Source organism: Nothoprocta perdicaria, unplaced genomic scaffold (genome assembly GCF_003342845.1).
Source record: "Nothoprocta perdicaria isolate Ctin4 unplaced genomic scaffold, notPer1 scaffold_107, whole genome shotgun sequence".
NCBI lineage: Eukaryota > Metazoa > Chordata > Aves > Tinamiformes > Tinamidae > Nothoprocta > Nothoprocta perdicaria.
The window spans coordinates 1,858,684-1,872,198 of NW_020454172.1; the positions used below are offsets into that span (position 1 = coordinate 1,858,684).

The 13,515-nt window shown below is 42.1% G+C and overlaps 1 protein-coding gene across 1 annotated transcript in view; it reads right to left on the reverse strand.

The window, feature by feature from the left end:
* Positions 1–7,630: 7,630 nt before the first annotated feature.
* The window catches only part of YIPF5 (Yip1 domain family member 5), a 6,817-nt gene continuing 932 nt past the window's right edge, over positions 7,631–13,515 (reverse strand). The window contains exons 3-6 of the mRNA XM_026046218.1: positions 12,551–12,723; positions 11,119–11,264; positions 8,962–9,143; positions 7,631–8,378 (exon numbers count right to left, since the gene is read on the reverse strand). Coding sequence (XP_025902003.1) covers positions 8,216–8,378; positions 8,962–9,143; positions 11,119–11,264; positions 12,551–12,723 — 664 coding nt within the window. The 3' untranslated portion in view covers positions 7,631–8,215. The remainder of the gene's footprint in view (positions 8,379–8,961; positions 9,144–11,118; positions 11,265–12,550; positions 12,724–13,515) is intronic.

The following is a 13,515-nucleotide window of genomic DNA, read 5'->3' on the forward strand; positions in this document are numbered from 1 at the left end:
AAGGATTTAGATTATAAGAATTCCAGGGGAGTATAAAATAGCTGGAGATAATGTTGAAGCCAATTGTAGCTAATCAAGCAGATGTTATTGAATCATTGCCACTGAAATCCATACTCAGGGCATTCTTCTTCCATGTAAGAGTATATTCATAGATTCCTTTTCATTCTTTAAGAATGCAACGATTGTTGTGACCTTTTATTTAAATGAAAGGTACTTAAATGGCTTGATCCATTTTTTATTGAGTGCATATTTTGGTGTGAAAAGCACTTAAACAATAACTTGCACATGCAGGTTCCATTCATAGCAGGGTCCTTGCCTGGAGTCTCACGGTGTTGAAGGTGTCATTACTCTGCTTTGCTTCTGCTGGCTAGGTTTCTTCAGAGAAACCCTCCAGACTCCTCCAAAGACTGCTCTAGCTCCAGCATTAGCAATCACATCCTACAATTGACAAACTGAACACGGGACAATTAATGCCCAGATTTGCCTAACTTAATATTGGCTGCTAAAATCAGTGATCTGATTTTCAACACTTTGAGCTAATATTTCTGCCCCCGCCCCTACCCCTCAAAAACCACAATTCAAAGCAGAACACAGACCTTCTTCTAGTAGTTTGCATAATCCAAAAGTTACCAGTTTGCCAGCACCACTCCCAAGATACACAGTGGGGAAACTGCATGTCTGAAAAGCATTGAAAAGGCTAAAATACAAAGTATTATTTTATAAAATTTCAGTCTGATTATTTCAGTTTCTTCTACAAATAGCACTCAAAGACTGATGACAGAAAATGAGTGAGTCAAAAAAATTGATGCATGTTCTAGTAAGAAGATGAAAAATAAAAGCAGCCTGCCCTGCTGAGGTAAAAAGACAGGAAGAGTAGTAAGAGATCAATGAACTCACTGGAAACAAAGTAACAAAAGTTTTATATCTATCTATCTATCTATAGATATACATAAAGGAAAAAAAAGTAAAAGCAAAGTATAGTACCATTACTTACTAGGAAAGGAAAGCAATTACCACATGATGCTATGAAGACTAATTTGCCCTTTTTATTTTARCCCTCAAAAACTGCTATCTTAGACTAGATGTTTAAACCCATAAAGGTTAAGAATATTTCTGTAAATTATGCACCCATGAAGGCTTATTAAACGATATTAAGGCATTGCCAATGAACTGGATAGAGGCACTTCTCAGCCACTTGGCTGCAGTCACAGAGGTACAAATAAAGTAGCTACTTGTGAAAAGGAAGACCTGAAGAATACATCAGTGCCTATAAAGTCACTGGAGCAATAATTAAAACAATCAATCTGTTAACAGCTAGAAAAAAATAGGGGATAAGAAACAGCCAGTATGGAATTTCAAAGGAAAAAAAAATCAGGTTAAGGAAATCTAGTTACCTTCTTTCACAGAGATCTAGCCTTAGCAATGATTGAGAAGCAGCAGATACAGTATCCTGATTTTCAGGTTTGGGCACAGCTGTGCATGATGTTTTCATAAGCTACTTTAAAGAACCAGTTCAGAAAAAAAAAATGCTATGAAGGTGGAAAGGTGAATGCAAAATTATGAATGCTTCATTATTAAATAGGGACGATATATCCAGAGGATTATCCCATCCTCAGACTGGTACTATTGAATATTTTAATCAAGAACTTGGATAATGAAATTTAAGGATGATACCAAAGTGGAAGACATTGCAATCACTTTGAAGATAGGATTAGAATTCAAATTGATCAACATAAATTGGAGAAATGATCTGAATTGTTAAAATGGAATTCTGTAGAGTGCAAAATGCTATATTAAAGAAGGAAATATCAATGCATATAAACAAGATGGGTAACCATGGGCTCAGTAGCCTTTCTCCAGAAGATCATTTGGGGAATGCAGTAGATAGTCAAACAGGGCTTTTTTTGCAAGAAAAGAAAAGAATGACATGGGAAATTAGAATGAGTTCACCATTATGTAAGATGTTGCTGCTAAAAGGAAGAGAATAAGCAGTCTTTCATGTCTATTGTGGATAGAATGGTAATAACAAAGCGCATTAAAGGCAGGAAGAAATAGGCCTGACATCATGGACTATTTTCTAATCATAAAGTTAGCAAAGCCCTCACAAAGTATTCAGTGGAGATTGTCGCATTTCCCTTCCATGGGAGCCTGGAAAAGCGGGTCAGATAGACGTGTTAGAGACGAGCTAAGTTGCCCTTGCGCCGAGCAAGGCGCGGCCGCATGGGGAGCGGGGACACCGGGACAGGGCCAGGAGGAGATGGCACACGGAGCACCGGGACACTGGGCCGCAGCACCGCAGCACCGGGCACAGCGACCCGCGTGTGGCTGGCCGGGAACCGGCCGCTTCCCGTGCAGGGAGCACTGGGACACCAGGCTGGCCCGCAGCACCGCACACAGCGACCTGCGTGTGGCTGGCTGGGAACCAGCCGCTTCCCGTGCAGGGAGCACTGGGACACCAGGCTGGCCCGCAGCRCGGCRCACAGAGACCCGCRTGCGGCTGGCCGCAAACCGGCCGCTTCCCACGCAGGGAGCACCGGGATACAGGGCCGCAGCGCTGTGCACAGCAACCCGCGTGCGGCTGGCCAGGAACTGGCCACTTCCCGTGCAGGGAGCACCGGGACACCGGGCCGGCCCGCAGCGCCGCACACAGTGACCCACGTGTGGCTGGCCGCGAACTGGCCACTTCCCACGCAGGGAGCACCAGGATACAGGGCCGCAGCGCCGCGCACAGCGACCTGCGTGTGGCTGGCCGGGAACCGGCTGCGTCCAGCATAGGCAGCACCGGGACACAGGGCTGGCCCGCAGCGTCGCACACAGAGACCCGCGTGCAGCTGGCCGCGAACCGGCCGCTTCCCACGCTGCCCTGCCGGGCAGCCCTTCTGCCTCCTGGAACAGCCCGCTCCAAAAGATAAAGAACACTCRTCGCTTCCTCAAAGGAAACGCTAACGTTTCTCAAAGCTCATATATAATGATTAGAGTTAATTCTGTACATTGCAGGCTAAGGACTTTTAAAACAGAACCAAATGGGTATTTGGCAGAACGTGGCTGAGTGAGTCGGTAGGAAAGGAGAGCAACAAGCAATGTGACATCTGTTGTTGGCATCGGTTTAGTACAGACGCTGCCTTCTTCGGGTCTCCTAACCTTGTCTGAACCAGTAATTTTTGATTGGGACAAAATTCTGGAATGAGAAAATCGTCCTAAATGTAAATGTTTCCACCTGTGATTCAATCCAGTGACCACACTGCCAGCAGAGCCTTGCCAAGATGCTAGATTATTGTTACTTATTGATGATTAACATTTGAACCAACTACTCAAACGATCCGCACATTGACTCATATTAATAAAGCAAAGATTAAATAGATGAAGCAAAAGGCGCTAAACTCATTAAAATTTTCAGCAACTTGTTATGAGTGTTTGTGCGGTGAAGTTATTGGGACAACTGGAGCTTCGAAATTCTCAGGTAAGTGAATGTGAAGAGGTTAATGCAGTAAGGTTTTAAGCTGTATTTTCAGCTCTGCAGTTTATACCATCTCCTCACACAGAGGTCCTTTGTGAACACGCTCTTCAGCAGCACGTTTCCGAGGCAAGCGCCGGCCCCGAGCTCTCGCAGGGAAAGCTCCCCGGAGGCGGCCGGCCCGGGCCAGGGAGCCGCGCGGCCCTGGGCCTGGCTCCCATTGAAGCATTGGGCCTGGCCGCTGAGGTGTCCCTGGGGAACCAGGGGATTTATCCCCGTTTGTCTGACATGACCACTGGCCAAAGACCCATGTTGTGGATTCATCCTAGTCCCCCATTGAGCTAAATGGGAAATTTGTCGGAAAATGAGGCTGACGCTCACTGGAGTGGGATCAACCCGCCCTGTGTTGGACCTGGATTTTGCTGCTAGATTTTACCTGGAGGCCCAGGGCGCCTTGAACGCGGGTTCACAAACTGCTGACAATGCCGAGGGCTGCCATCCACAGGCTGGGAAGATGCCAAAAAACGGCAGGAACATCATTGAGCTGAGCTGTTCAACTGTGTGGTCTGCCGGGGACAAGGCGGGAAGGAGGAAGCCATGTAGGTCAGGTCCTGACTTCTCTTCCATGGTAAATCATTATTCTCTGGAGCAGAAAGCGCAGCTCGGCAAGGGTCTTTGGCAGGCTCTGGCCTTGGCGGCGGCCGCACAGGGCCACGGGGCTCGTGGCACGGCCGCTCCGGCGCGCTCGGCCTCGGCCCGGCGGCCATCTGCCAAACGCAGGCGGACGTGCGCGAGCGGGAAGCGCGTGGGTCTGGGAGATCGGGAGATAAGGCAGGTGTCCAAGACGGCTGGATTCCTAGGCTCAAAGCAGAGGAGGAATTTTGGGAAAAACTTAGTGTAAACGTATACGGTAAGAGCACTGTAATTCCAGGAATGATGTGGTGGTTTAGCGTGTAAGGAAACGGAACAACGCCTTTCTTCCCAAAGCCTAAACTGCAGTGCCATGTTTGAGAGGCCAGTTCCAGGACTGTAGTGTCTAATTTTAGACAGTCTTCCCCTTCATCATTTCCTGATGAGAATCAGAAAAATCTTCACTTTTTTTAATCTCAGTACTTCCTGCAATAAAGAAATAACAGGGGAGAAAGGAAAGCTTGGGGGCACAATAGCTGGGATTCCCCCGAGCCGGGCTGCTGCTTGGCTAATGGCCGCTGACTCTGCCCGGGAGGGCGCGAGGCTGCCGCCCGGCGGGCGCGTTCGCAGGCAGCGGCCTCCTGCCGCGCTCGGTGTCCGCAGGCCGGGCCCTCCATCCCGCGGATCCTCCTGCCGCGTTGCGCAGGGATGCGGCCGCCGCCACGCCGCAGGACGTCCCCGCGGGAGGCACGGATGCGGCTCCGCCTCAGCTGCTCGGCCGCCACGGGCCGGTGGGACTGCCCGAGCCCCGGGCTGCTCCAGGAGATGTGCGCGGCAGAGCCAGGGCCTCCCGCCTGCAGCCAGCCCGCTCGGCCTCGCATGGCGCGTGCTGCAGGCCCACCCAGTGGAGAAGCGGGAGATAGCAGCACCCGCGACCATCGCGCAGGAGGGCCCCCAGAGGACACCGGCACCGGTTCTTTCAGCTAAAATGGTTCCTAACATCAAACCCAGGCTTGGAGTTACTAGCATTGCTGTGAGCTGTGGCATTAAGAGCGCGTTGGAGCTCTGCTCCTGCTCCTTCCTGCGGGCTGGCYGTGAGGCTGCGAGCCAACCCAGCCTCCATGTGCTCCCAAGGGAGCGCTGGCCATGAGCGTCCGAGAGCCCCAGCTCCTTCGCGCCTCCCGGAGCCCCCTCAGCCTCCCCTCCGTGCGGCTCCCCGTCACAGACCCGCAGCAGCGGCGSGGAGCCTGCCCGTCTGCGGACCCAGCGATGCCGTAGAGGGGAGCCCTCTGCAATCGCTGCCAGGCTGCTCGCCGCACACAGACCCAGGCGGCCGCTCCGCGCCGGCTGCCATTCCGAGCAGCACGCGGCTTCACACAACCCCAAAGCCACCCGGCRCTCCTTCTTCTGCAGGCATTCATCCACCGCCAAACACTAAGAGCCCATCAAGAACAAATGCCAACACAGCTTCCATCACTGAAAGCATAAACACACAGAAAAGTGTGATTTTTATCCATGGATGCATCATGGCGTCCATGGAGACTGACCAAGGTCCTGCCTAAAGAAACAAACTGAACTGCGGGCAGCAACTGCCTCCTAGCCAAGCAAATGACCTGAGAAGCCAGGATGCTGTCAAACACTGCTTTTGAATGGGTTAAGCGGGAAARGTAACTTTAAATTGACGTCTGTAGAGGGCCCATCCTTTGGAGAGTGGGTGTGAGATGAAACCGACTTGAAGAAAGCAGTAGCAGCATTCACACTGGAGCGCTTTAAGGCGAATAATACTCAAAAGGGCATGACAGAACACAGCACAAAAGCAAGAATGCCAATACTCACCTGAAAACTAGATGAGAATGCTGATTTTAACAGACCATGGGGGAGATTTCAGATTTAGAAGATAAAAAAAGTCTAAAAGCAAACGTGGGCATAAAGGATTAAATACAGCCCTGTCATCCTATGTGATGGTAAGGATAAATTGTGTGAAAAGAAGTTGCTAAAACTGAAGCAAGAGCTAAGACTACACTATGGAAAACTGGTGGATTTGATTTTGGAAAGATAATGAGCAGAGTCAATGGAATCATATTAACTAGTCTACTAGAAATTTAAGATAGCAGTGTAGATACTGTTTTTGAAATGCTCTCTATAAATAAAATTTTTGAGCTTTTACTCCCATCCATTTCTTCCCCCACTCCCAAAATTTCTCAGTTAAAAACTGACTGCTAAGGGCACAAAGTTCTGAAACTGGCCTAACTTCATTGCTTGGCTAGGTAACAGCTGCCTCTGTCAGAGCATGGACATGGCGAACACATGCAGTTAGCTGTAGATATGTTCACCCCAGACTCAGAAGTTCCCCTGCCAATATTTCACTAGAGGACATTTTAAGAAATTAAATGCATTTATGTAAATAACATAAGCTTAATTGCATACTTTACAAAAATATAGTATTTGAACACTGGAACACGACATATTCAAAGTATACAAGCTTTTGTATTTGTTATAACATTTCTGTGTTTAATTAGGCCTCATTAGTAAAGGTAATTGCTGTAATTTATTTGCACAAATACAGGACTTTGTGCTCCATCAGCTGGTAATGTTTTTCATTTATAAAAATGAGAACTTTGTAAAAAAGGGCAGCTGGGCTCCGCTTATCAAAAGAAAATCAGAAGTACAAAAGCAGGCAGAGAAATAGTAGACTAAAAGCCAATTTACCCATTTGTATTTAGGATGACACTTCCCAATAAAATATTAAAGTAGAAAATTATGCTGGAAAAGAAGTTTTTTTTAAAAAAAAGGCACTTTCCACAGCTCCAAGATCCACACGCAGGAGTTGGCTCTGGTCAGTAATTTCTAGAGCCACTAGAAAGAAGTATTTTTATTTTTAGAACAATGTGCAGAAACAAGGGAAAAGTGAGAAAAAAAGATTGTGCTATCCTTTTGAAGTTATCCCTATGTATCACTTGGATGAAAGGTGAAATTCTAGTAGTTTTCTATTGAGATTTTTTAAATTACTTCCTCCTAGACATGATTATCTTGTCTCTCCAGGTACAGGCTGCTTCAGTGGTGTTTTCTAAGACTGCACCAGGAGTGCTACCAGCAGGTGTTACCATTAGGTACTTGGTCAGTGATTCAACGCTGGAAGGTGAGATTAGGACATGCTGGGTCTAGAAAACAAGCAAGCAAACGTGCTGTGTCCTTTTCTTACACACTTTAGGACTTCCTATTTGTTCCTATTTTAAAAACTGAAGTTCATTCAAAAGAGAAAAAAATGACCATAAAAAATAAACACCATTTTCAAAATTTAAAGAAAATTTAATCAATATGCCTTAARTTATGTTTACAGTAACTGCAATACTGACAAGCTGACAACATTTTCAAAATGGTGTTTTCCTTGGAAGTACTGCAAAAGATATTTTTCCTCAATAACTAATATATGGATTATTAAGAAGAGTAATTCTAGATGAAGTCAGCTTCATAAATCCAAACTAACACATAGGTTTGACTTTTAAGAACATCTTCTAATTCATATTGTAAATATCCAAAATCCTGAAATACTATCACCATAAATGAACACATAAGAGACCAAAAAGCTTAAGAGTGTATTTGTTGAGATATACAAAATATTCTAATTGCTTGAATTCCTTTGTGCATTTCATTTTTTTGTAAGARGGGACAGGAAATAGATTATTATTGCAGAATTATTCAGAGAAACTCAGATTTATATCTGTGGTTTTATTTACCTTTGCTGATAAAAATCTATCAAGGACATTGTAACTGCAGCCTTCCTCCCTCCCTTACTCATCAACCCCCCGCCCCCCRCCCCAAATAACCCTCAGATAAACAAAAGTGACTTTTCCAAAGATTTTAGGAATGGGAAAGAAATTACATTAACTTTATAAGCATGAATACTTATTAAAGCTATAGACACCTTAGGTCAATTGAAAACAGTATTCAAAGTCCTAAAAAAGTGAACAAAAGACATTTGTTCCCATCGTTCCAAATAATTCAAACCGGGTCTAAGTTTCATGATAGCAGTATTATATAACTGTTTGCAGCTGCTTCTGGTCCAACTAAATGTTCCAAGTTGATCTTTTCATTTTGGCCCACTGGAGTCCAATAATTTGTACAGTCTATTCAAAACACAGAAATAAGAGCAAAGACTCCATACAATAAAGCACAGGGGTATGCTACTAGGAGTTGTTGTCCTTCCATTGCTAAGGCAGAAATAAAGATTTTGGAAGCWGAAAAGCTGCACCAGCCAATAATTCCAGCAGTGAGAATAATTCCCATCATGCCCCTGCAAAGACAAAAACAAAACAATCATTTAAGAACTGCACATACATGCCCACAACAGGAGCCATAACTGGACTCTGTTTAACGCCTTTTACAACTTCCAAACTAAGATTAACCTGAGGACTTTTTAAATCTTTACAGAGATTCWGTTCCATTTAATAAGTATATTTTTTCATAACTATTCCATTGTGAAAAAAGTCAAAGTTAACTTTTGTGCATATGAAACTGAAGTTAGAATAAGAAAACTGTATCAAGTGGTTCCTTGATGCTCTCCAATTCATWACTTCATGTAGCTATGAAGCATTAAGCAGATTTTCTTATTTGACAAATTCAATTTCCTGTTTCAACATATAATCATCTTTTAGACTTTAGGGATACAGAAATTTTTCTGAGTAACAGTTGACTAAAAACATAACTTGACATTGTTATTTCTGTACATGTATTTAAAAGCTGTTAATTAAACTATACAATAAGGATCTAAAGATTCTTGATACTTATATTTTCCCCATTACCACAAATTCTTATCATATTCAAATTACACACGGTTTCTTCACTATGGTACCAAATTCTGAAGTTCATGTACTTACTGCAATGAAAATGCAATGGCGAAAGTGGAAAGTAAGATCATAGGAAGAAGACAATATCCAAGGACACTGGCCACGCAGCCAAATGAGACACCCGTCATGCTCATTAGGTTCAGGAGACAAAACATCCCTACACATCCAATTGCACTGATTCCATACACATAACCAAACTGAATTTTACCAGCCTAAATAGAACAAAAACAAGAAAAACAAGCAGATTAATGCAAGTTAGTTAAGTGACTACACAAATAGTGCATTTGACAAAATGTTTACAGAATCTTTTTTTCCCCTTGTTACCCCCCTCCAAACTTCCACATTCAAATTAAACAGCTCATTTTCCACTATCTGAATTTCAGAACATTTGTACATTCTAGACAATCAACAGGCACATCTATCTTAGTTTTATGTATTCTGATAAACACATTTTGATCAAAGAATTCTTATTCTTTGATTTGGGCTGCAAAAGTATATGAATTCTTTATGTTTACCCACTTAGCTGATTTTGCTCTGAAGATCAGCTGCAGGATTTTGTATTAGACTAGAATAATTTTCACCGAATTATTCTTCAAAGGAAAAAAGAAGTAAGTCAGCAACCAAGTAAACTAAGAATTCCTAGAAATAATTTAATCTGAGCTGGAAAGCACCATGCATGAACCACAGAAGGTACATGCATCCAGTAGCTAGGTCCATGCTTCCCTGACAACATTTTTTCTAAAATCCACATCATATCATTGTAGCCATTTCTACAGAGTTGAGCTACTCTAAGTTATTAYGGTTTCCAGATTTTGAGGTCTACCTCCCAAAACCAGCCTGCAAACTAAGTTTATTTGTGGTCCATCTCTTCTCCAAATGCTAGAGAAAACAATCCAATCTCTTTCGAACTTCTTTTCTGTTAGGCTGAGCTTATTAGCCTCTCACAGAACAGACCTGTCATTTCCTTGGTCAGTTTTCAATAATTATTTAAAAAAAAAAAAAAAAAAGTTTTGCTTTACGTGGCAAGGGACTGGGAGAACACAAACTAAGTAATGATGTTTCAGAGCGGGGGGGAGGAAAAAATCCTAACTCAGGAAAGAGCACAATTTAAAGCAGACTCTTCATAGCATGACATTTCTTAAGTACCCAATTACATTCTTATTTAATGTTTTTCTTTAAAATAAAGGGAGAAAGTGGCAAATTCTTAGTAGGAGAACATTTGAATGTGTCTAGTATAAAAAGGAACATGTTCATCAATTCTACCGGCCCAATTTCCATAATTAAAGGTCATTTATAAATTAGGTTTACATTCCCCTTGGTACCAAAACATTGTTCCAAACTGTGGTAATGTGAGGTTTTAGAAAAAAATTAAATGCAATGCCTAAAGACACAAGAAAACTGATTAAAAATACTGAAGTTTTCAGTAACAGGGAAGTCTGTCAGTTTCTTCTCTGTCATTTACTAATTGACACTTGAATCATTAAAGCACAAGCTTATTTCAATTAAGCTCAACTAAAAAAAAAAAAAAAAAGCATGCGCTGACCTATTAAGAAATACTTTATGACCTATTAACTTTAAACTTCCCTGCTTAATAAATATCAGGAATATCAGTTAGAAGAACAGTGTACAAAGAGCACGGAGCAAAKATATATGGAGAAACAAAACAAAGAAATTACATCAAATATTAAGCACAATAAAAGTTAACGTGAAACTCCTCAATGGAAGATATGGAAATATACAGAAGGCTCCTTCCTCTGATTCCAGATAATGCAGAAGCTAACAAAAACGCTTTAAATAAAACAGTCTATGATTCTGAAGGTAAGATGTGCCATTGCACACAAGTAGTACAGGAAAAAAATAAGAATATGGGCGTCACACCCCATTTGTGTGACAGTCAACAATATTCCTCAAAAGCCAAGCGTGAAAAATAGTATGTATACTACAGGAATAATGAGCATGCAGAAACCAAACACTGAAGTTCTGCAAACTCATTAATTTCAATGAGGTTTTGTATCAATCCCCAAAAGCTCTCCCACTGAGCTAAAAATTCTCAGTTAGGATTTGTGTTTTTATAGCCTCCACGCTAAGAAGTATCTTAGAGTAAAACTAAAGGGTAATCAGCTTATTCCCAGTTTTTCTGGCAGTACTAAAAGCACAAAGAATAATATTTTGCAGTCCATATCTCACCAGCAGCAGTGTGGCTCCAAAGGCTAGACAGAAGACCATTGGTCCGGCCAAGTCAGTCTCGTTCATGATGCTGCCATCTGCTACTTTTAACGGGTGCAGAACTGTTAGCGTCTTCTGCCAGATGTGGTCGAAGTTGATCCCCAATTCTACAAGTTAAATGAAAAGCATTATGTATATTTATATCATTTTTCCTTTTCCACTGGCCCCACTTGCTTCACTGATACTTTTCCTGCCCCTCCACCTACAAACCTCCTCAAAATACCATTCCTAGGGGAYCAGGGAATTGAGTCATTCCATCTTTCCTCAAAGAGCTGAGTGTGCTGACTCCACAGATTCCAGGTCTCAAATGCTCTGCAGTGAGGCAGATTTCTACGGGACCAGATAAGAGCACAAGCACAGTACTCTGGGTCAGACCAAAAGTCCATTTAGCCTAGTATGCTGTCCCTCTAAGTGGCCAAAAGCAGATATGTAGGAAAGAGTGTAAGAGCAAATCAGGCACGTTGCCCAACTATTCTCCAAGCCTCCCCTGGGAGGTGGCTCAAGGATTTTTAGTTTAGGGCAGTCTCTCTGTACTTAATCCCCCTTAGTGGGTTTCTTTTTGTTTTAAGCTACCCATCCTCCTAACTAAGTCCATTAAAAACAACCAAAAAATTCCCCAACCTTTTTAATGTCTAAGCAATTCATGGGTTCACAGTTCTCGACAAGCAGATATGTTTTCAAGCCTCCATCCACACAACTTGGCCAGTTTTGTGTGAAAGCTGACTGTGAATGCATCTACTATTTGTCCAATAAAACACTGAGGTTTTATGGGCATCTATAAACAAATAAATTTTGTGAACAGCTGGGTAAAGGAAAATCATGCATTCCAATCTCTGTAATACTAACAGTACAGGGTTTTTTTCAGTTGTTTGGTACAGAACAATGATGTATGTAAGCTGGAAACTAAAAGCAAATACATACACTCTTAATATCTATCTATTCCAGCAYGCCATGTAGACTGCATTCTGCTAAGAATTTCTAAAGTGTTTAATGCTTCTCTTTAGCGATAAAGATTCCAGTTTCAATTGGTTATGTGACTAGAACCAAGATTATCAAATTGTTTTACAAAAAAGGCAGTCTTTGGTATTGTTTGCAACAATAAAAAGATTAAGAGTTGTACAAAATCAGGTTACTGATTTAATTCAGCAGTTCTGCCAACTGCTGGGAGGCAGTAATAAACTTCAGTTCTGCAACTGTAAAGGCTGACAGAGAAACATGTATTTCACATACTGAAATATATGAAATACAGATAACTTAAAAAAATTGGAGTGGAGATATACTACTCAACAAAAGTAGACAAAATATACCCTACTAGAGAACATATACCTCTACTGCTTAACTTACTGCCAAATTGTGAGGAGTTCTGGATTTGGCTACAAAGAACAAGTTATACCTTCCAATAGCGGAGGCTCATCCTCAAAGCTACTTCCATAAAAAGACTGTGCCGAAGTTGGAGTATACGTCTGCGTTGGCTGATAAATCTGCCCCATGTAGGGCTGCTGCTGTTGCATCATTTCTGGGGGAAAAAATCCGCTCTGCTGAGAATAGTCATAGCCTTCAAATTGCCTAAGAAGAATGACAGAATATTAGGAACAGATATTAGGCTTGCTTTAACCATCTCCCTCTCCTGCAAAACCCAAAAATATTTGTGATAAATAAGCAGTATACAGCAAGCAATCCTACCTATCCTGTACTCAGGTACAAGCTGTGTTCATCAACTAAAACCCCCATAGACAATATGTACATAACATAAGGCAATTCTAGTTGCACAGTTGCCAGCATCTGGGGAGAAAGGAAGCATGAAGGTAAAGACCTTGAGAAACGACACTATTATCAACTGACTAAATTTCTAGTCCAGGTTGTAGATCTGTTAATAAAAGAATAGGAAAATTTCACATCTCAAACTCTCCCAAATATTGTCCCTTCATTACCACTCAGGCCTTACTTGATATCAGCATTAGTCTGCTACTTTTTTTGAATGCTTATTTGCAAACTTGCTATTCAAGAATGGAGTTCCTTATACGAWTATTGTTTTGGTCACTCCTATTTCAAAAACAAGATTAGTTTTTTTTTAAAAAAAAAAAAAGTCTGTTTTCCTCTTTCCTGAAAAAACACTTTTGTCATTTCATAATAGAGCCTATAAGACCCAAGAAAGAATTATGACACAGATATTAAGCACATTATGACATCTACCTTCTGGATATGACGCAGGAGAAAAAAACAAGGCAATTTTTCAGTTTCTATTTCACATATTCTCAATTATTCACTAATGTACTTATTATCTCTCAAGTACTCCCTGCTGTAGATTTACTGTACAACAAAATATTGCCATAGCACATCTTAAAAAAAAAAATCCTC